Source organism: Onychomys torridus, chromosome 12 (genome assembly GCF_903995425.1).
Source record: "Onychomys torridus chromosome 12, mOncTor1.1, whole genome shotgun sequence".
Taxonomy (NCBI): domain Eukaryota; kingdom Metazoa; phylum Chordata; class Mammalia; order Rodentia; family Cricetidae; genus Onychomys; species Onychomys torridus.
In genome coordinates this window covers 17,234,018-17,258,522 of record NC_050454.1, presented here as the reverse complement: position 1 = coordinate 17,258,522, position 24,505 = coordinate 17,234,018, and the positions used below count along the sequence as shown (strand labels likewise).

General features: G+C 37.6%; 1 protein-coding gene across 10 annotated transcripts in view; it reads left to right on the top strand.

Annotated features, from left to right (window-relative positions):
• Positions 1-24,505, top strand: part of Stxbp5l (syntaxin binding protein 5 like) — a 250,942-nt gene that overhangs the window by 67,480 nt on the left and 158,957 nt on the right. For all 10 annotated transcript variants that reach the window (XM_036203312.1, XM_036203309.1, XM_036203307.1 and 7 more), the window contains exons 4-5: positions 7,578-7,659; positions 15,437-15,537. In XM_036203312.1, the coding sequence (XP_036059205.1) occupies positions 7,578-7,659; positions 15,437-15,537 (183 nt within the window). The remainder of the gene's footprint in view (positions 1-7,577; positions 7,660-15,436; positions 15,538-24,505) is intronic.

The following is a 24,505-nucleotide window of genomic DNA, read 5'->3' as shown; positions in this document are numbered from 1 at the left end:
TCTGTTTGGTGATGACTGAGTTCAAGGTTCCTTTTAGTTTGTGCACAGCACATTGTTGTTGTTGTTTTCAGTAGCTAGACAAATCCCACTGTTACTCAGAAGTGGAGATTTAGTTTACACAGGGTGAAGATATTTGCTAGTTACATGGTCACCTGTAGTCATATGGACCTTCATTCAAAATTGATTCTGATATTGAAACTGATGACATTTCACTTAGGTGAACAGGGTAGGAAAAGATTTATTTATTACATAGTTGAGAGAATTGGATAGATCTCTCAAGCACATCAAAAAGAAAAGAAAGAAAGAAAGAAAGAAAGAAAGAAAGAAAGAAAGAAAGAAAGAAAGAAAGAAAGAAAGCAAGCAAATTGCAGTTCCAGTGTGGGATTAGGATCAGAGTTGCACTGTTAGGGAGAGAGTTGGTTCCAATCTCCTGCTGGTGGCAAGGAGAAAAAAACCTAGACTTTCTTGAGTCTGTTTACATGTGTTCACAAGGACAAGAGGAGGATAGAGCATAGCTTAAAATCTATCAGCATCAGACACCAAAAAGTTGAAGTCAACATCTTTATTCTCGTTTATTTACACATACAAAAAAGCATGAGTCTGTAGAGTTGAAGTCAATTATTTAGTCTCCAAATTCTTTAAGGAAAGCTAGCTTTTTCTACTACATTATGATTTCTAGAAAACTTTCAGCTGCTATTTTGTCAGAAAGAAGGCTGCCCTGGTTACCTTTAATCATCAACCTGACACAGCCTAGAGTCATCTTAGATGAAAACTTCTTTTGAGGAATTTTGCCTAGTGTAGCTAGAATTTTCCTGGTCTTGCCTGGCCCACAGTCAGGACAATTCTCTCTCACCTGTCAGTCCCACAGCTGCTCAACCCAACCAAGTAAACACACAGAGACTTATATTACTTATAAACTGTATGGCCGTGGCAGGCTTCTTGCTAACTATTCTTATATCTTAAATCAACTCATTTCTATTAATCTATAAATTGCCACATGGCTCGTAACTTACCGGTATCTTAACATCTTATCATGGCAGTGGCTGCCAGTGTCTCTCTCCTCAGCCTTCCACTTCCCAGAATTCTCCTCTCTCCTTGTCCCACCCTATACTTCCTGCCTGGCTACTGGCCAATCAGTGTTTTATTTATTAACCAATCAGAGCAATACATTTGCCATACAGAACATCCATGGCAGCCTAGATCACATTGCCCTGTTGGCTTGTCTCAGGGGCAGGGTTGTCTTGATTGTTAGTTGATAGAGGAAAGCCCAACCCTCTCTGTAGCACCATCTCTAGGCAGGTGAATTGTATAAAAAAAAGTTAGTTTAGTGTAGCTCCACAGAGACACCAAGATGAGCCTTTGCTGAAGATGCAGCCTTGGTAGCAATGGAGATTCCAGGTTATTGGAGATGTCAGGACCATGGAATGTTTACAAGGACAATGGCAAGTGTGAAGTGAAGACAGCCTAGGCCCGTGTGTGCTGTAGGTGGCAGAGCTGTAGAAGTGGGACTATCTCAGTCTTTTGGAGCCAGAAGTTTGCATTATGAGTGAGTCCTAGAAGCCAGGCACCATTTGGATTTATACTGCTGTGTTTTGTTTTTGCTTACCTGTGATTGTTTTTATACTCCAGGTCTTCCCCTTTGAAATAAAAATTATGTAGTTTGTTTTTTTATTTTATAGGATCCCACAATAACAAGACTTAACTTTTAAAGAGACCCTAGACTTTTAAAGTGTTGGAATTTTTAAAGACTATGAGAGATCTTTTAAATCTTAGGTTATCTTTTATATTATAATGTTAACACAATCTTGGGGACAAGAAATAGTTATGGCTTAAATTGGTGTGTTTATGTGTCAAGTTGATAAAGAGTAGAATGACCTAATGTTGTTAGCTGTCAACTTGACCCAACCTAGAAATAACCTGGGAGGAGAGCCTCAAGCAGACATTTTTCTAGACCAAATTGGCTTATGAGCAAGTCAGTAGGGGGCTGTTTTGATTGTTAATTGATATAGGAGGGCCCAGCCCACTGTGGTTGGTACCATTTTCTGGGCACATTGACCTGAGCTAGATAAAGAAGTTGGCTGAGCATGAACTGTTCAAGCCATCAAGCAGCATCAACTCCCTTGTTACTGTTCTATTTCTCTACTGTGCATTTCCTGGTTAGAGGCAATCCTGTATAGGAAAGCAAGCAGTTTCTGCCTTGACTTCCTTCAAACATGGACTGTGATCTGGAATTCAAGGCTAAAATAAACCCTTCTTTATTCCCAAAGTTTCTTTTGGTCAGACAGAGCATCTTATCATAACAACATTAAAACTCTTTAAAAATAGTTTTGAGATTTTATTTATTTTAAATCTATGAGTGTTTTGTCTGAATGTATGCCTGTGCAGTGCATTCATGACCCACAGAGGACAGGGAAGGCATTGGATCCCCTTGGACTGGCATTAAAGACAGTTGTGAACTGCCATGTGGATGTTCGGAATTGAACCCTGGTCCTCTGAAAGATCAGCCAGTGCTCTTAACAACTGAGCCATCTCTCCAGCCCCACATTAAAAGCCTTAAATCAAACATATTTTAAAGTAATTTTGATGCTATGGTAAACAATTTTTCAAATTTGTTTGTTCCTTGCTTATAGCCAGAAACACAATTGATTTAAAGCTTTTAATATTTCATGTGTGTTTGTGTGTGTGTGTGTGTGTGTGTGTGTGTGTGTGTGTGTGTGAGTGAGAGAGAGAGAGAGAGAGAGAGAGAGAGAGAGAGAGAGAGAGAGAGAGAGAGAGGGAGGGAATGAATCAGGACTTGCAGGATTTGATTATCTCTTTCTATCATGTGGCTCCTGGAAATCAAACTCAGGTTGTCAGGTTTGGTGACATGTCTGTTGACATGCTGAGCTATCTGATAGTCTCTGGCATTTGATCTTCCATTCTTCATAATTCAGTTCATTTAGTAGCCATGTAGCAGTTTTGTGGTTTTCTTCCTAAGTTATGATATTATCTGCAAATAAACACAATGTATAAACTGATGCATAGATTTTCCTTGGTGTGGGGGACCAGCTCCCACATTTATTTACCAAGGGTCTCTTGAGGAATGAGGGATAAGAGACTTAGTTAGAAATAAAGAGGGGACAGAGAGAAATGCAGGATAGCCTCAGGTGGGCCTGGATCCTTATGCACCAGTCTGGAACTTTATTCCAAAGGGCTTTTTATAACAAAGGACCTCTCCCTTACTAGATACAGCCAAGTGTAGACCCTTACAAACACCTGGTACTCAGGCTCATGGTCCAATCTTCCTCTTAATGCAGTCCTGCTGGATAAAGCCACTAAGAAACCTAGGTGCCCTCCAACACCTTGAATGTTCTTCTGTGAGGAAATTTGTTTTCCTAGTTCACCAAAAATTTTATTAGGAAAGAACTCTCATATTTTGTCAGTAGCCTTTTCTGTATCTATAAAAAAATTTGTTCTAAGTTAATTGGATGAACTACATTGATTTTTGAAGGTAAAGCCAACTTTGAATTCCTAGGACAAATTCTATTTGATTACAACACATTCCTCTTATACATTGTATTTAGTTGGCTAATACTTTTACTAACATTTTTTAATCTATGTTCAAAAGAGATACTAGTCTGAAATTTTTTATTGTGATATCTTTGTTTTATTTGAATCAGAATGCTATCTTCATAAAATGTGTCAGAAACTAGAATTTCTTTAAGTTTTCTCTAGCATTTTAAAAAATTGGTACTTTAAGAAATGTTTTATAAAAGTTACAGCTGATATCATCTGTTCCTGGAGTTTCCTTTGAGAAAAAGTTTCTAGTTAGGATTTAGTTTCATCAGTTGATATGTTATTGTTTCCTATTTTTGTGTAGTTTGTGTTTTTCTAAGACTTCTTTCATTTCATATACTTTGTAAGATTAATTGGCATAGTACTCTTCATGTTTATTTTTTATTTTTGAAGACTTATGGTAATATCTCCTCATAGGTCCTTACATAGGACATTTGTACTCTCTTGCTGATAAGTCTGGATTTTAGTTAATGTTTTCAAATCAGTTTTTATTTTATTAATTTTTATTGTTACTCTAACTGATTTCTCTGCTTCCTTTATTATAGCTTTGTTTATACTGCTCTTAGGATTAATTTACTTTAAAATTATTTTCTAGCTTCTTATTGAGAAGGTATGGAGGAAATAGGAGGACTTGAGGAAGGAGAAAAATTATCAAAATATATTTTATGAGTAGAAATGTTTTCTAAGTTTTCCTCTAAGTCTAAAGCTTAATTAATTTGAGACACTTTTGAATTTTCTAACGAAGGTTATTATAAAGTCTAAATTTTCATCAAGTACTGCAAACCCTAACCCTAACTCTAACCCACTTTTGATGCATTATATTTTATTATTTTATTATGATTTTTCTAATTATCATGCAAACTGATTATCTTAAGCCTTGCTAATGTTTTTGTTCTATAGTCTAGTTTGTCTTATATCAGCATCTTTCATTTCTATATTTTGATTAGAGTTACATGGTACATAATTTTTGAAGTTTTAAACTTTTGATCTATTTAGTATATTTGTACACACACACACACACACACACACACACACACACACAGTTGTTTTTTTTTTTTGCCTTTGGATAACAGTTCATGTGTCATTGCTCAGCTTATATACCCTAGGCCAGTCTCAGAGTGCAACAATTCTCCTGTTTCAGCTTTTCAAAGTGCTGAGATTACAGACATGAACCACTGTGTCTGACTTAGTTTTAAATGAGTTGCTGTAGGCATTGTATAGTTCGATTGTTGCTTTTTTCTCTGATATGACATTTATTGTATTTTAATTGGAGTATAAATTCTATTTGTTTTCAATGTGGAATTGATGTGGCTGAATTAAACCCAGGGTGCTGCAGTTTGTTTTCTAGTTCTCTTTTTTGTTTTCCTCCCCGTTTCTTTTTGATTGTGAGTTTTAAGAGCTGATTTTACCTGCTGTCAGCATTCTTTAGTTGCCTACAGTTCTTTGTGTAGGGTTCCAGCCTCCTGGGCTCTGCCCTCCAGCCCCACCCCCAGTTTATTGTCATCCTTGGAGTAAAGGGGAGGGGGAAATGATGTAATTATAATCTCAAAAGGTAAAAGACGTCCATTTTAAAAACCGATTTCATCTGATCTCATTGGGAGACATATGACTAACCAGTTAGCTTACTTATTTAGCTCTAGACCAGACGTAGTGACAGAACCACCTTATCAGGAGATACTTTTCCTCACTACTCAGACTGTTTTTCTTTGTGTTTTGCATGACTGTTCTGTGAATTTTAGGGATTCCCATTTTAGAGGGTAGGAACATGAAACATTCCTGGTCTCACTTAAACATGCCTTGTTTTGTTCTTTTTTGCTTTGTTCTTTAAGAAGGAGTTAGCTTATTTTGATGTCGTTTGTTTGCTTTTGGTCTGGTTTCTTCAAGAAATACCTTATTTCTTTCTTAGTTTTTTCTTTTCCCAGTTTCAAATAGTTTCCATTACTCTATTCCATGTTCCATACTTGCTCCACTCCGAGCTGCTTTTCTGCAGATCTCATGCTTCAGCAAGTGTCCTTTTGTCTGCTTTCGGGCCTTGTGAATTCTCCTTGTTCTGAACCTCCCTCACTTCCTTCTGTCTTTTCTTTTCTTTTTTTTAATCTTTTTTAAAAAATTATATTTGTGTTTTAATTTTACACATCAGCCATGGGTTCCCCTGTCCTCCCCCCTCCCGCCCCCACCCCCACCTTACCCCCATCCCCTCCCCTCCATTCCCATGTCGTCCAGGATCAAGGCACCCCTGGGGATTCAGCTCAACCTGGTGGATTCAGAACAGGCAGGTCCAGTCCCCTCCTCCCAGGCTGAGCAAAGTGTCCTTGTGTAAGCCCAAGGTTCCAAACAGCCAGCTCATGCACTAAGGACAGGTCCTGGTCCCACAGCCTGGGTGCCTCCCAAATAGTCCAAGCTATTCAGTTGTCTCACTTATCCAGAGGGCCTGATCCAGCTGGGGCCTCCATGATAAATGATGATGACATGAGAATAGGAATAGGCAGAGTGCTGGAGAGGTCCCCAGAAATCCACAATGATATATCCTCTGTAGACTGCTTGCAATGGTCGAGAGAAAGCCTGATCTGACCTAGTCTGGTGATCAGATGGCCAAACACCCTAACAGTCAGGCTGGAACTCTCATCCAATAACTGATGGAAGTGGATGCAGAGATCCTCGGCCAGGCCCCAGGTGGAGCTCCAGTTGTCCAATTTTCGAGAAAGAGGAGGGACTGTAAGAGTGTGAATTGTTGAGACCAAGATTGGGGAGGCACAGGGACAAATAGCCAAATGAATGGAAGCACATGAATTATGAATCCTTCTGTCTTTTCAACAAAGGGAGTCAGCTGAATTTCATAGCCCTGTAGTGTGGTCTGCATATTCTCTAGAGAGTGCTCTGGAGCAGTGAGAAAGCTTACAGTCTTCCTACAGTTTTCCCTCATTCCTTACGTTTCTCCTTTGCTCCCTATCTGACTTATAGGTTAACTTTCTTGATATGTAAACGTTTCCCTTTTTCAGTAACTACTACCATTCCTCATTTGATATGCAATGTCTGAAAACTGTAGTGTTCATGAATATAGTTACACCAATGTCGTTTATACTTTTTAATTGCTTGGGTAGGAGGATGAATCTGCTCCCTGTTTCTTCACTGTGGCTGGGAATAGAAGTTTTCATGCAATTTTTTTGTCTTTAAGAAAAGAAGCAAATGATAACTGTATATAGAAATACGTCATTTGGTAAGGAATACATCAATAAAATTTGTTCTGTGGTGTCTTCCCTTATTATATTCTTTTGTCCTTTTTCTTTTCTCTTTTGTTCCTTCTTTGACTTATAGGTTAACTTTCTTTATGTAAACTGAAAAATATATTACTATTATTTCTTCATATCTGTCTTTTAAATCACATTTTTCTATTTAGAAACTATTTTATATATCATGTATTAATTTATTTATAACCTATTGGTTTTAAAATATGGTTAGAAGGGCTTTTTAATAAACCAATATTGCTAACATTTAAATATATTTTAATTGTTTTGTTGTGAAACTCTTTCTGTGTAGTCCTGGCTGTTCTAGAACTCACTATGTAGAGGAGGCTGTCCTGGAACTCATAGAAATCCTCCTATCCTGCTTCGCAGTGCTGAGATCAAAGGCATGTACCACCATGTCTGGCTAACAGATTAAACATTTCATGATTTCATTTAGTACACTGAAATCTTTCAATTGTTTGAACCTGCTGTAGGGAAAGAAATGTTTACTCAGATAAATATTAAAAGAAATGAGATGTGTCTGGATTCTCAACTCTTGTTTTACTTTAATGGGAAGGAAACTCCTTCCTTCTGATGCTTTACTATAAGTCTTCTAATTGTTAGAATATTATTTATGCTGTATAATTAAGTTTATGTAAAGTAAAATATTTCAATTCTTTTTAAAAATAAGGACAATGAAGAATCAAAACATTAATTGCTAAATAAATCAGATTCTCCTTCCCTTTTTAATATTTGTGCTAATTCAGATGTTAGAATCCTTGACTTTTATTATGTTAGACTTGGGAGGCCTGGTGTTGACTGTTACTGCCAACATGAAAGTGGTGCAGCTGTCTTGCAGCTCCAATTCCTGATTAATGAGGTAAGTTTGTTTGTTTTGTTTTTTACTATTTCAAACACACATGCACAGAGTATTTTTGAATGTTTAAAATACAAATATTCACACACTCAGAGATTATTACAGGTTGAATATTCCTTATCCAAAACAGTTGGGTCTAGAAAGTCTATAGACTTTGGATTTTAAATTTTCGAATATATGCATATATATTGAGACACCTTAGAGAAGGGACACAGATCTAAACATTAAGTTCATTTATATTGTTTGTATATCTTATACACATAGTTTGATGGTAATTTTGTATATTTTTTAATGCGCTTGTATTTTGAATGTAACCATTGTAGATCAGTTATGGAATTTTCCCTTTGTGGAAAAGTTTAACTTTTGGAACACTAGGATTTTGTATATCTGGAATATGGATATTTAACCTATAGTTGATATAATTATTTTTGATATTATGATTTTAGATATTTAAAAATCCATATGTATGCATTATTACTAATCACATTTTTCATATTTTCTATGTTAAATTTAGATTTAGATTTTAAATTTAACATAGAAAATATTAAATATAATACAAAATATTAAATTTAAAATCTACATTCAATACTAAACTTAATAAGAAGGAAACATTTGATCTAGCAGAAGATCCTTTCATTGTGACTGTGTATTATAATTTTAAAAATTATTTAATATTTTCTAAACCATTAAGCTTTCTTTCTACTTACTCTCTTCCCCCCAACTTAAATATTTTGCTTACATCTTTATTGAAAGTATTTACCAATAGCTTTTATATGTATAATTCATGCATCTTTTTTATTGTCTTTATGTTTTTATTAGTTTATGTAAATCCACTAATTAATTTTGCTTAAATGTTTTGTTTTGGGATAATTAGAAATTCATGTACAATAGTAAGAAAATAAAGTGCAGAAAACTACATGTACTCTGTTACAGTTTTTCCCAGTAATATCCTCTTCCAAAACAATACTGAAATACCATAAACACGATCTGAGGATATAGCTCAGTGGCCGAGTATTTGCTAAGCTCACAGAAAGCCGCCGGTTTGAATCCTGGCTCCAAAAACAAAAACAAACCAAACAAACAAACACAAACAATGATGGCTTTGCCAGCCCAGTTCTGGGTCCCACAGCTAGCACTCTCTTCTTCTTTCTCTTGAAACGCCACAGCATTGCTATCTGAGGACCTACCTACCCTACTCAGTTTCCACAAGTGGAACTACCCCGTCAGACCTCAAGCGGCATCATTTGAGGAACAAACCAAGCCCTGCTCAGTGATAGCCAGAGAGCACTATCTTTTATCTGTACATATGCATTTATCTTTATTTTCATACACACTTATTGGTTGATGTGTGTGTTTTATTTGTGTGTCCATAGGCATTACAGAGATTAGCTAAATTTTTAGAAACAGAATATGCATTTATAAAGCTAAGAAAGTTTGTAGTTTTTACTTAGTTGAAGGCAACTTAGAGTCATCTTAACTCAGATTTTTTGAGTGACTCCTGCCATTGTGTACAGCTCTTTCACGTTAAGAGAACCAGCCAGTGAGCTACCATGTGGTTGCTGGGAGTTGAACTCAGGACCTCTGGAAGAGCAGGTAGTACTCTTAACCACTGAGCCATCTCTCCAGCCCCAAAATCCACAATGATACATCCACTGTAGACTACTGGCAATGGTTGAGAGAAAGCCTAATCTGACCTAGTCTGGTGATCAGATGGCCAAACACCCTAACTGTTGTGCTGGAACTCTCATCCAATAACTGATGGAAGTGGATGCAGAGATCCTTGGCAAGGCCCCAGGTGGAGCTCCAGGTGTCCAACTGTCGAGAAAGAGGAGGGACTGTAAGAGTGTGAATTGTTGAGACCAAGATTGGAAAAGGACAGGGACAAATAGCCAAACTAGTGGAAACTCATGAATTATGAACCAAAAGCTGTGGAGCCCCCAACTGGATCAGGCCCTCTGGATAAGTGAGACCATTGAATAGCTTGAACTGTTTGGGAGGCACCCAGGCTGTGGGACCAGGACCTGTCCTTAGTGCATGAGCTGGCTGTTTGGAACCTTGGGCTTACACAGGGACACTTTGCTCAGCCTGGAAGGAGGGGACTGGACCTGCCTGTACTGAATCCACCAGGTTTAAATGAATCCCCAGGGGAGTCTTGGCCCTGAAGGAGATGGGAATGGAGGGGAGAGGCTGGGGAAAAGGTGGGGGCGGGACAGGGGAGGACAGGGGAACCCGTGGCTGATGTGTAAAATTAAAACACAAATATAATAATAAAACATTATAAATAAATAAATAAAATGTAGAAATCTTAGAAAATTAAAGTAAGAGAAAAATTGTTGGAAAAAAAAAAAAAAAGAACCAGTCAGTAGGAAAGCCAGTAATGATGATAATAGCAAATGTTGACTTTACTTGTCTCAGACTCTTCCAGAGGGTGATGATAACCCTTTTGCTAACCAGTCAAACATATTTCCTCTTGTAGGCACTCTGGTATCAAAGACACGGGGAGGAAAACAGGAACATAGCAAACATCAGTATGATAGCCAGTCATTCTGCTCTGTCTGATGTGTCCACCGTTCTCAGTTCTCATGCTACTCTGTAGTTCCTGGCAGAGGGACCTCAGCCTTCTGCCTTCTGCAGATATAGTCTACTAGGCATGATTTGTTTACTGTGCTTTGCTCTTAGTTTCTCAGAATTGTCTTTGGGGATCTATGTTTGCTCTTGTGCTATATGAGGATATGTAACTTAAGTAAATTAAGACAAGATTCAATCTTCTTGCTTTGTTTTCATTGTTTATCATGAACTATCTGCTCCAATGCACCCCATAATAATTTCTGGACTTTCCCCTTATCTTCCAGTTCCTGACTCCATGGTTAGTGTTCCTTATTTGCAGGTTTACATTTTTTCCCCCAAATCTTCAGTAGTACTGGCAGGAGGTTCATTTTGCTTCTGTAAATGAACTGTAGATGCTCTGCTTATGAACTTACTTTGATTTATATGTTTGGTGATCCACTGATATTTTACACCCTAGTCTTATCACAGACTTAATAATACTGATTTTCTTTGTAGATTAATCAGCTGTCACACAGAAATATTATCCAGCTTATGCTGTTATTTACTTATTTATTTTAATTTTTAGGTTTTTAGAGACATGGTTTCTCTGTGTGTAGATCTGGCTATCCTGGAACTAGCTCTGTAGACCAGGCTGGCCTCAAACTCACAGAGATCCGCCTACCTCTGCCTGCTGGTTGCTGGTTACTGGGATTAAAGGCATAGATCACTATCACCCAGCATGTTGTTATATTCTGTTATCTTTGGTATATTTTTGTGTGTGTTGCAGAAAAGTGTCTATTATAGATCATGTTTTACCAATTTCAATATAATAAGTTTATGTTTCTGTTGTTACCTTTTCCCAAGTGAATGTCTACCTCTCTCAGAAATGAAATCATTATTCTGTTCTAAGTTAAAAAGTTTTAGTTCATTAGATGCTTTCAAGAAATATTAATAATTTTAGTTTATATCTATAGAGAATTTATACATTTAATAAAAAACTCATACAAACAAATATAAAAATCCTCAAAGCATATATAAGGTAAATTTTATTGCATGGTATGAAATAATTTATGAGTTCATGTTTAAGTTATATTAACATATACCTTTTGGACATGTATTTACATATATATAAGTCTGAAAATTATATAAATATTATTGAAAATATTCTGATTATAATTTGTTGTAAAGATATTCTTCTGAGAGATCCAAATCCCAGATATATGATATAAAGAGAAATATCATGGTGTACTTTGCTGGCTAGTCTTGTATTAACTTGACATAAGCTAGAGTTACCTGAAAGGAGAGAACCTCAATGCCTCCATATGATCCAGCTGTAGGGCATTTTCTTAATTAGTGAATGATGGAGGAGGACCCAGCCCATTGTGGGTGGGGTAATCCCTGGACTGGTGGGCCTGGGTTCTATAAGAAAGCAGTTTGTGCAAGCCATAGGAAGCAAGCCAGTAAGCAGCACCCCTCTGTGGCTTCTGCATCAGCTCCTGACTCCAGGTTGCTGTCCTGTTTGAATTCTTGTCCTGACTTCCTTCATTGATGAGCAGTGCCATGCAAATGTAAGCCAAATAAACCCTTTTCTCCCCAGGTTTCTTGGGTCATGGTGTTCCATCACAGCAATAGTAACTGTAACTAAGCCAAGTTGGTATCAGCATAGTGGGGTATTGCCGTGACAGACCTGATCATGTTTTGGGGAGGATTTGTGGAAGGACTTTGGAACTTTGGGCTACAAAATTCATTGAGTGTTGAGAGCTCAGTGGGATGTTGTATAGGAGCTTGGAAGATAAGACTGTTGAGAGCAGTGCAGAAGATGGAGGCCCGCCTGTGAAATTCTCAAGGGAAGTTTAGAGACTCTATCAGGACTGTTTGCGCTTTTGAATTTAGACTGTCATTCTGGCCAATTGGGGCTGAAGAGTTGGCCATGATTAACAAGAGACTAGAACCATTGAAATGAAACCTTTGCATTACTGGGACAGTTGATGATGGTTTGCTGGAGCTGAGAAATAAGTGCTGTTTAAAAAGAAACCAGTATCATTGAGGTGAAATCTTCTGGGAACTGTTTCCTCAGAGTCAGAACTCAGAAGCTGTGTTCCAGAGGTGGCCAGGATTGTACCTCTCTCTGGCAGCTGAACTTGGTAGTGTAGGAATCACCCAGGTGGTACTGGTTTTGAAGGCATGAAGGGGTCATGAGAGCAACCAAGACACTGTGAGAGACCAGAAGAGGCCTTTAGTGAAGGTGCAGCCTCAGGGGCAATTGAAGGCCCATGACTGGAGGGGTCATGCAGAGAAGCTGAGGCTTGGCATTGAGAAACTAGCCTAGAAGAGGCTATTGGTGATAGTGCAGCCCATTTGCAGCAGAAGACCTCAGCATTTTGAGATTTCAGTATCATGGGATGACCACCACCAGCAGCAGCAGCAGCAGCAGTGGAGTAGAGCCAGCTGGAGTCTAGAAGACAAGCTGAGTGTGCTGCACAGGGTGGAGCCAGAGAGTAACCAAAGCACTTTGGAGGAGTCCAGAAGATCATGAGTGAATCCCAGACAGTGGACAGTTGGAGTTTGGTTTTGCTTTGATTTGATTGTGACTGTGCCCTGGTTCTTCCCTCTGGAAGTAAGAAAATATTTCACTTATTTTTTATTTTACTGGAGCCCAATTGAGAGACCTTGAATTTTAAAAGACTTTTGGATTTTATAAGAGACTGGCTAATATTAAAAGGACTGAAATTTTAATGTGTTTGAACTTGTAAAGACTGTAGGACTTTTAAAGTTATTTATGTTTTTAATGTGAGATCTTGGGGATAATTAGGAAATGAAGAGCTGTGGCTTAATAGTGATGTGTTTGTGTTAAGTTGGCAAGGGGTTAGTTGTGCTGGCTAATTCTATGCCAACTTAGTCCAAGCTAGAAGTTACCTGAAAGGAGGGAACCTCAATTGAGAAAATACTTTCCTAAGATCGAACTATAAGAAATTTTTTAAATTAGTGATTGATGAGGGAGGAACCAGCCCATTGTAGGTGGTTCCATCCCTGGAATGGTGGTCCTGGGTTCTATAAGAAAGCAGACCTAGCAAGTCATGAGAAGCAAGGCAGTAAGCAGCACCCCCTCCATGGCCTCTATATCAGGTCTTGTCTCCAAGTTCCTGCCCTGTTTAAGTTTCTGTACTGACTTCCTTCGAGATGAGCCGTGCTGTGAAAGTATAAGCCAAATAAACCCTTTTCTTTCCAAATTTCTTTTGTCATGGTATTTCATCACAGCAGTAATAACCCTAACTGAGACAGGTACACAGTGGTTTTGGTTTAGGAACTGTTTCAGAAAGAAATTTGGAGTCTTCTTTCTCTTAATTTCTGGGCCAGAAATAAAGTTGGAAAATTTATTTATTTATTTATTTATTTATTTATTTATTTATTTGTTGAGCTGAGGATCGAACCCAGGGCCTTGCACTTGGTAGGCAAGCGCTCTACCACTGAGCTAAATCCCCAACCTGGGAATTTTAAAATAAGTTGTTTTTTTTTTTTTTTTTATAGAATATAAAGGAGAATGTGTGTGTGTGTGTGTGTGTGTGTGTGTGTGTGTGTGTGTGACTGAGGTTGTAAACTATGAAAGTATCAAAGTTGTTTGGGAAGTATATGAAGCATTTTAAGTATCTCAAGATCAACATAGAGAACCCTTGGTACTCTAGGGTTCAGGTATCATTTCAGTGAGGAAGTTATTACTATAGTCAAAGTTCTGAATACTTAAGATGACCTTTAGATGTCAGTGATAGTGTGTGTGTGTGTGTGTGTGTGTGTGTGTGTGTGTAAAATTATATATGACAGTTATTTGTACATATGCTTTCTGTTACTTCAATAGTAGAATATATTCTATTGTATTTGAGATAGGATTAATTTGTAATTGGTGAGATAAGGCAAAGGATTTCAGTATTATTTGTATAGTTGTACTTAATTCAAGGTGAAGAAATATTTTATTGTAGGTGTTTTTTAATATCACAGATAAAGCTTTTTAGACTGTAAGCAGCAGGTCAAATTATAAAATATATAATTTTAAGAAACCATATATACTTTTATGACCTATAATATATTTGATTGATAAAACTGGGTTGGGTTTCAGCTTCTCTGTGAAGTTATATATTATTTATGTGAATAGTAGAAACAAAACTTTTAAATGCTGTTTTCTTAAAGGAGATAGAAGAAATCCCTTTAATGGTCACAATGATATTGTCCTAGTTTGCCTTTAGCTGCTGTGATCAATACCCTGAGCAAAAGCAACTTGGCGGGGTATTGTTCAGTTTCATCTAACTGGCTCTAGTCCATTCCTTAGGGAAGTCAGAGCAGGAACTCCAGCGGGGCAGAAACCTGAAGCAGAACCCATGGAGGAATGCTGTTGACTGGCTTCCTCCCTCTGGCTCATGGTTAGCCAGATTTTTCTTTCCTTAACTAAAATTTTTTATTCATTTTACGTGCCAAACACAGATCCCGCTCTTACCCCTCCTGCTCCCCACCACCTTCCAACCCACTTCCTCTAAAAGAGCAAGGGCTCCAATGCGGAGTCAGCAAAGCCTGGGGCATTCAGTTGAGGCAGGACCAAGTCCCTCCCTGCTGCGTCAAGGCTGAGCAAGGTGTTCCATCCTAGGGAATGGGCTCCAGAAAGCCCGCTCATGCACCAGGAATAGCTCCTGGTCTCTCTGCCAGGGGCCTGTCAAACAGAACAAGTTATACAACTGTCTTCGCCATGCAGGGCCTAGTCCAGTCCCATGCAGGCTCCACAGCTGTCAGGCTGAAGTTTGTGAGTCTTTATATAACCTGTGACCACCTGCCTAAGGGTGGGCACTGCTAATAGTTTTCTGGGCTCTCCTACATCTATTAGCAATCAAGAAATACACCACAGACACTCCACAGGTGGATCTGATGGAGGCAGTGCCCCAGTTGAGAGTCTTCCACCCAAGTGACTCTAGCTTATATCAAGTTGATAAAAAAAATCTAACCAGTATAGGTGGTATATTGATTATTCCTCTATTCCTCTCTAGTAGTAAAGGGGTTTTCTGAACAAGTCATCCTGACCATCCATATGTAGTAAGTCACTTGCCTCTCCAACTCAGCGTTCTTAACTTTCATACTTTTTCCTAGGTTACATAAACACATATCTACTCGGGCAATGTTAAATCTGTAAACAAATGTATTGTTTCTGTTGTCCTCTTAGGTAAGCCACACACTTTGTTTCCTTTTGTCACAGGGCGCTTTGGTCAGTGCGAGTTCAGATGATACACTTCATTTGTGGAATCTGAGACAGAAAAGGCCAGCTATTCTTCATTCCCTAAAGTTTAACAGAGAACGGTAAGACCATTTGTGAAGAACTGTTATGTATGACAGAACTGTTTCTTGAGAAACTTTTATGCTAGCTTGACTAGCTTTTTCTTTTATAAATCTATGCTATTGCCTGTTTTTTTTTTTCATAGAAAATGAATAATTGGGATAGGTTCAGCCACTTATGAAAATGTGGAAAACCTAAACTTTTTGTTCTCTAAGTTATCGAACATCACTTCAGCAATTGTATTTTCTTTTCCCTGGGCTATGGCAATGAAAACTTAGATCTAACATTTAAAACTCAAGTAAAGGCAAATTATTTCCCATATTTTTATCATTTCAGATATCTCCAGCATTCCAACCCTGACCCTCTTACCAAAATACTTTTTAGCAGTAATGTGAGTTCTAATTAAACACTGAATTTTAGCATTGCCAAAGACGGTACTTTGATCAAAATTCAGTTCCGCTCATTTTAGAATGATCATAGCCAGGGGTTTATTTGAATGCAAACAGGATAAAATTATTTTATATGTAATAAATTGTATGATATTATAATATTTCCAGTGTTGGATTCAATTAGACCTAGGCATATGCACATCCATTTAATTAATAGTCATCAGTGATCGAGTAATCACTGAGCTGTACCCTAACTATGTACAGTAGTCTATCTACTACTTGGGAAGCAACCAGACTTCTTATAGTAAGTGGAAAAGCACACCACAGGAAAATTTGATGTTAATGATAAGAAGAGAAGCCTTTGAGAAGTAAATTTATACAGGTTGACACCATTCAAACCAAGGTAAACACTGGAGGAAAGTAGTTCTGACCTAGAGCTCAACATGGTGCTTATTCTATTGCATGATAAGGGTTGGCAAGGAATCACTGCTATTTTGGCAGATCTTAATGAAGCACATACGTTTATTTGAATATGAGAAAATAGAATGGTAACTATATAGAAATTACTCATTATATTTTCAGTATTTTTATCTTATGAGCATAATATGTGAGTGTTAAACCATCAACTCTAAATATTCTGAGTAAAATTCATGAGTATTGCATCTTGTTACTTTATGAATTGGTATCTTTATATCAAAAAATTTTATAATGAGAAAAAATAAACACAAGAATTTACTGCTGAGCAGTGGTGGCACATGCCTTTAATTCCAGCACTCAGAAGGCTGAGGCAGGTGTATCTCTGAGGTCAAAGCCAGCCTGGTGAAACCCTGTCTCAGGGGAAAAAAATAATTTACTAAAGTTAGTTAAGACTTCTTTCTCTAGATTAAGCTGATTATTTTTCTACTTTATTTTGTAGAAGAAATTGTTTTCATGAGTACTGCAAAGGAACAATGGGCCAGACAGTACCAAGAGCATGGTGTGCTATCTTAATTTAAATATAAAATAAGTAATATAGTAGAAATGTAAGGATATTGAAAAACTGTAAGATCAGTTCAGAGGTGCTATACTGCTATACCACTAAAACTATCACTATTCAGATTGTTATGCTGTTCATCTCTATCTGTTCATAAGAGTTCTTTGAGGGAGGGGAGCTGGGAGATGATTCCATTGGTCAGTGCTTGCTCTGCAAGCATGAGGACCTGAGTTTGGATCCTCAGTATCCCTGCCAAAGCTGGACCATTTGGGGGTGGGGTGGAGGGTGGAGACAGGCAGATGCCCAGAGCTCGTTGGACAGCCAGCCTATCAAATCTGTGAGTATCACGTTCAATAAGAGTGGGTCTGTCTCGAGGGGAAAAAAAGCTACTGTGATAAAGGAAGAAACCTGCTAAGAACCTCTGACCTCAAAACACATCCATGTATACATGCACACCATGTGCACACATGCATGTATGACACACACACAAGATTTTTTCTTTTTTTCTTTTCTAACACTTTGAGTAAACCTGACTGTTCACTTTTGGGTTGATGGACAAAGTGCCTTGTTCATTTTTTTGTTTTTTGTTTCCTCACTATTCATACTTTAAAGGGAATATTATGGTCCCCTTTATGATTCTCTTAAAAGGAAGAAATATTGATGATCATGCTTTCCAACTTATAATTTTAATATCTCAGTTGAAGTGAGTTAATTGGTTAGCAACATAAAGTTTGTTGGAGCAAGCCAACAGGTTTGGTACAAGTTTACATCCTAAGAACTCTGAAAAACATTTTGTTTTAAAGGATTTAACATTTTTTAATTTTTAAATTCTATATGTATGAGTGGTTTTTTTGCATGAATGTCTGCACACCATGTATGTGCCTGGATCAAGGCTAGAAGAGGGTGTCAGATCCCCTGGATTAGAGTTACAGATGGTTGTGAGCCACCATGTAGGTGCTGGAAATCGAACCTGGATCCTCTAGAAAAGCAGCCAGTGCTCTTAATTATTGAACCATCTCTCCAGCCTCACATTGTTTTGTTTCAGTACTTACAAAATATATAATATTTACTTTGAAAAACTGTATATGTGCCACCATGTGACTTAAGCATGCTTATATCTCCTGATTCTTGGGTTCCTTTCAAATACACCTTAGAATAAAACATAAAGAAGTTACTCTTTGGTAATATGAGCCAAGCAATGAAGAAAACATTCCCATTTTAATTATATTAACAATCTTTGCTATCACTGGTCATAAATTTTTGTAATGTTAGAGAAAGCAGAGTGTTTGACATGCTTTGTAGATGAAATTCAAGATGTAAACTGTGATTTATAGACCTTAAGTTATTTGGACCTATTATGTCAGTTCACATTTTCTGTCTGTGATATTCTACCTATTGATTTAGCCAAAATATTTCCAAGGAATATTAACTAAAATAAAGGGAAGGTATATTTTGCTAACAATTCTATAACTAAAAAATTCGAGAAAACTTGATTGCTTTACTAGAACAATTTGAAATGACTTATTTTTTTAAATTTCTTGAATAATATGTTTACTTTGTTTGATGTTTAAAACATACAAGGTTACATATAACAAAGAATATTATTGCTTTGTCATTTTTACATGGCATAGAAAATTCCCAGGTCATATATATATATATATAATTTTTGTTTGTTCCCATACCATCTCTCAGACCTTCCTTTCCCTACTGTATCCTTTTGTCTCCAGTATTTCCCTCTTTTATTTTGTTCTCTTGTCTTTTCCAACCCCATCCATTAAAATTTTTCCTCCAATCACATGGTTCCCTTTCTAGTTTCCTGGCCTTTACCTATATTTATTTCCACCTAGACACATATATTCAACAATTAGAAGCTAGGATTTGCGTATGGGAGAAAACCTCTGTGGAGGCTTTGTTTCTCTGAGTCCATTCCTCCTCTCCTATAATCAAGTTCTAGCATCCTCCTTCATTACCAGTGGCTCTCCAGAAAATTTCAGCACCATACTTAGTCCTTTTGAGGAGCTTAACTTCTTGTACTGAAGCTCTGTGAGATTCTCTGATCATCCAGCAATATAGATGGTTGTTGTTGGATTACCCAGCCTCTGTTGTATAAACCAATTCAACAGGCCCTTTAGCACATGCACATACATGTCTGCATGTGTGTATATTCTACTGCTTATGTTCTCCTGGAGAACCCTGCTTAATATATGTGGCTCTCAGAGCCTCTCATTGAAGGCTTGGCAACGAAAGTATCCATTTTCAGTCTTATTTTGTTGTTGGCAACATTTAGGTATCTTGAAAATTGATGGAGGACCTTAGATTCTTATTGGATGTTGATTAAAAACTATGTTCTTTTTGCCATATGGCTGTTGTGTGAGACTTTTCTTGGGGAGACACAGAACACACATATCTACTCAATCCCAATAGAAAAACCATGACAGACTAAACTGACAGTTGTACCCAAATCCAGCCTGGCAACTAACAGGATTGAGGGGGAAGGGTTATGCATAGGAGCAGAGATGACTCAGAAGAGCAGCTGCCTCACAAAAAGCCCACCCAGAAGACCATAGATGGAGACTGGATGAAAGCTGCATTCCTGGAGCTCTCTGCACACCGTACAAGCAGTTCAACCCATCCAGGAAATTGCTCAGCTGATTGAGACTCCTTTCTCAGCAGCCAGTCTCTTCTGCCATCAGTTTTTCCCCCATTTCTATAACTCCAGAGTGGGGCTGTCCTGAATCTTGAAAGTTTCTGCTTTCCAAGAAGTGAGGTTTGTTTTTATCCCAAATCCAATGAGCCTCCCCTTCTCTCCTGGAGGAAGTGCTTTAATTCAGAGGAAACTGCTCTACAACAGTGACCATCTTTAACAGGTCAGCTGATTGCAGGGAAACTTTCTTTTAAAAACCAATAAGATAGCAAGAGAATATTTCTAGAAGATAGAGGTCATAGTCATATGTAACAATCATGGACATGACATCCCATGATCATTGCCACGTTTTGTTGATTAAAAGCAAGTCACAGGTATTACATACACTCTGGGGCATGAATACTAGGAAGATCATGGAATCTGGTCTCCATAGATGTGTGTGTGTGTGTGTGTGTGTGTGTGTGTGTGTGTGTGTGTGTGTGTGTGTGCTATAGACCATGTGCATGCTATAGACCATAAGTGAGGGCAAGAGTCAGTTTTCTTCCCACTATGTAGGTTTTGGAGAAGGAACTCTGGTCATTAGATGTGGTGACAATCAGTCATCTTTACTCACTGTGCCATCCTGCTACTCTCCCTCCATAGATCTTCTACATAATATTGTGATGTAATGCTGTTATAATATGTGTTAGTGCATGGTAAGTTAGCTAATATTTTGATCTTTATTTCCTCTTATAACTTCACAGATGGTTCTTGACTTATGGTTCCCTCATACTCATCAAATGTTAAATTATCATTGTTGAAAAATTATTTTGCTTAACCTATTAGACATCACAGCTGACTAAGTCAGTACACTTTAGAATATCAGTTATTTGCCATCACAAACATGGCTGAATAGTAGTTTCACAGTATCATATGTACACAAAAATATCTTAGTGGGTGTTGGTAACCTGGGAAATGATCAAAATCCCAAACCAGCAGTATTTATAATGCCTGTAACTCTCATAACATAGTAATATAAAAAAATATAAGTTAAATCTTCAAAGGTTGGAAATCATCTGTATTTCTTCTTGAAAAAATTTCTTTATTCTTTATTTTGCTGTGATTTTGTTAGAATAAGTTCTCTCCATTTTTGTCATTTTAGGATAATATTAAAGAACATTTTTATTTTGAGATAATTATAGATTTTCAGGAAGTTACAAAAATAGTGGACAGTAGCTCCATGTTCCATGTTGAACGTTCACCTAGTTTCTCCCAAAGCAAATGCTTTTCCTGTATTCACTTATGTGTGCAGTTGAATCAATCTATGTGGTTACATGTGACTTTATAGTGTGTGTACTCATGAGATCACTGCTATAATCAAGAAACAAACTGTTCATTACCACAGAGATCTATCTTGTGCTAGTCCTTTGTAATCACACTCACCTGTGCTTCTTGTTCTGAACCCCAGATGTACTGTTTATAATTTTGTCACTCATGAATTCCATGTGAATGGAATTATGTAGTACATTTTTGAAAACTTGATTTTTACCAAATATATTTCTTGGAGGTTTGTTTATCCAAATATCAATAATTTATATCCTTTTATTTTTAAATAGTATCTCCCAATATTAATGACAAAAATTTTAGAGTATCTAGATTTTTTAAAGTTTTGGTTACAAAAAAATCTGAGCATTTGTATATAAGTATCTTTGTGATCCATATTTTTCATTTCTCTGCCAAATTTATTGCTCAACAATTCAACTGCTAGTCTTATGGTAATAGGTTTTTTAATAAGAAGAATTGAAATTATTCTCCTATATAACTATTATTGTATAAGCTTAGGGGAACAGGATGTCCCAGCTGGATCAGGAGCAGGGTGGGAGAATGGAGATAGAAATACCATGATGAATGTAGACCCCAGGGGAATAGGAAGAAGCAGAGTGCTAGAGAGGTCCTCAAGAATCCACAAAGATACCTCCACTGTAGACTAATAGCAATGGTCGAGAGAAAGCCCGAGCTGACCTGTTCTGGTGAATGGACACCCTGGCTGTCATTATAGAACTCTCATCCAGTGTCTGATGGAAGTGGATACAGAGATCCACGGCCGTGGGGCTCCAGGAGTCCAATCAGCTTAAGAGAGGAGGGACTGTATGAACAAGAGATGTTGAGATGATGATTAGAAAAAGCACAGGGACAAATAGCCATACTAGTGGAAATGCATGAACTGTGAACCAATGGCTGAAGAGCCCCCATGGAACTGGAGCAGGCCCTCTGGATAAGTGAGACAGTTGATTAGTTTGAACTGTTTGGGAGGCCTCCAGGCAGGGGAGCCAGGACCTGTCTTTGGTGCATGGGGTCACTTTTTGGGACACTTTGCTCAGCCTTTATGTAGGGAGGAGGGGACTGGACCTACCTAGGCTGAGTCTACAGGCTGGGCTGGCTCCCCAGGGGAGACCTTGCCTTGGAGGAGGTGGGAATGGGGGGTGGATTGGTGGAGAGGCTTGGAGGGTGGGAGGAGGGAGGACAGGGGAATCTGTGGCTGATATGTGAAATTAAGTTAATTTAATAAAAATACTATATAAAAAAGAAATATAAGCAGAGATCATTTCTTCATACTCTAGGATTTGGTCTTATCACTGATTTTTGTTTTGTAAGTAGTGACTTGCACTGGTGTTTTAGATTGCATTTACCTGATAGATAGAAGTGTTGATCATCTTTGTATGTGCCTTTTTTTCCAGCCATAAGTCCTCTGTGAGAAAATGCTCATTCATGTCTTTTCATTTTCTAGCTAGGTTATTTGTACATGCTCCCTTTATGTTACAGGGTATTTTATCAGTCATGTTATTTGTAAATATTTTCTCTCAGTTTGTACCTTGTCTTATTTTCCCCCTGTAACAATGTCTTTCACAGGCAAAAGTGTTTACTTATGATAAAATCCAATTATTATTCCATCTAGGTTTTCTAAGTTTCTTTGATCTCAAAGGTAATTGTTTTCCTATTCTAAAAGGTTTTTATACTTTTAAGTCCATAATTCACCTGAAGTTGCTTTTGTTTGTTTCACATGGGTTTATAGATCAAGATTTATTTTTTATCCTATGACTATTTAGTCACACCACTATTTGTTGAAAATATCCTTCCTCCATATAATTTCTTTTTACTTTATCAAAATTCAATTAAATGTATTGTCTGGATCCATTTCTGGAACCCTCATTACATTTCCTTGATATATCTGTCCTAGGGCTAATGACACCCTTTTTGATTACTATCTATCTAATCTATTTATCATCTATATAATAAATTTAAAATTGAGCTTAGTGGTTGCTCCTATTTTTTTATTTTATTTAAGTAACATTTTTATACTTATTTTAATACTGACCACAGTTTCCCCTCCCTCCTCTCCCTTGCCCCCAAGCTTCCCATCTACCATCCTCCCCATCCACTCCTCCTCTATCTCCATTCAGAAAGGGGCAGACCTCCCATAGTTTTGAATAAAGCATGGCACATCAAGTTGAAGCAGGATTAAGCTCCTCCCCCTGAATCAAGGCTGGGTGATGTAATCCAGCATGAGGAACAGGTTCCCCAAAACCAGCTGAGTATCAAGGACAGATCTTGGTCTCACTGCTAGGGGCCTTACAAAAAGACCAAGCTACACAACTGTCACACACATGCAGAGAGCCTAGGTTGGTCCCATTCAGGCTCCCTAACTGTTGATCCAGAGTCCATGAGCTCCTACAAGCTCAGGTCAGTTGTGTGTAGATTTCTCCGTTATGATCTTGATCTCCCTGGCTTGGACAATCTGTCCTTCCCTTTTTCAGCAAGACTCCTGGAGCTCAGCCCAGTGCTTAGCTGTGGATCTCTGCTTCTGCTTTCATCAGTTATTGGATAGAGATCTCTGATGACAATCAGGGTAGTTACCAATCTGATTACAGTAGATGGCCACTTCAGGTATTCGCTCGATATTGCTAGGAGTCTTTGCTGGGATCATCATGGACTGGAGAAATGGCATAGCAGTTAAGAGCTCCAACTGCTCTTCTAGAGCACCTGCGTTCAATTATTAGTACCCATATGTCAGGTAGCAATTATCTATTTATTATTATTTCAGAACTGGATTCAGATTTATTTCCTTTACATATAAAATTTAATAGCTTTTGCATTTCTACAAAAATAACATTGGAAATTTTATGGGAATTGGACTACAATAGTTTGGAAAGCATTGCCATTTTTGCCATTTTTGCCATTTTTGATTGAGTCACACAATGTGTATCTCCATTTGTTAAGATATTTAAATTTTTCTTTCAACAGTTCTTTATAATTTTTGGTACACAAGTCCTGTCCATGCTATGACAGCTCTATAAATAAGCATGTATTTCATGGGTGGTATTTAAATTTTTTGTTTGTAGTCTGAAGAATGGTTTAGTGGTTAAGAGTGATTGCTATCCTTTCAGAGAACCTGGTTCAATGTCCAATACCCACAACTCACAATTCTAATGCCAGTCCCAAGAGATATGACACCTTTTTATGGCCTTTGTAGACATTACACATATGTGGTATACAGATTTATATACATTAAATAACAATAACTAAATCAACATAAAATTATTTGGGGGGCATATTTACTACTACCATATGGGATACAATTAAGTTTTAAATGTTGATTTTTGTAATTTACATTTCACTAAATTTACCAAAGTGTTTTAGGTTCAGACAGATTTATATACATAGGACCTATGTTGTAGGACAGGGACTGTGCTCTGAAGAGTCTGTGTGACTGTGCTTGTTCAAATGCTCTGCTCACACTATCTTGATTCTTCATCTTATCTTTGAATTTGAGTTCTATAAATGGTCTAAATAGGATTTAGTAGCATGCTATAAACAGAGACATAATATGCCTCCTGCTATTTCTTTCCACACCATTCTTACCCAATGCATTTTCAGTGTTCATCATATATCTTCCAAAAACTTAATGTCGTGTTTGGGGACCTGAAATTAGAAGTACCTTTGCTTTG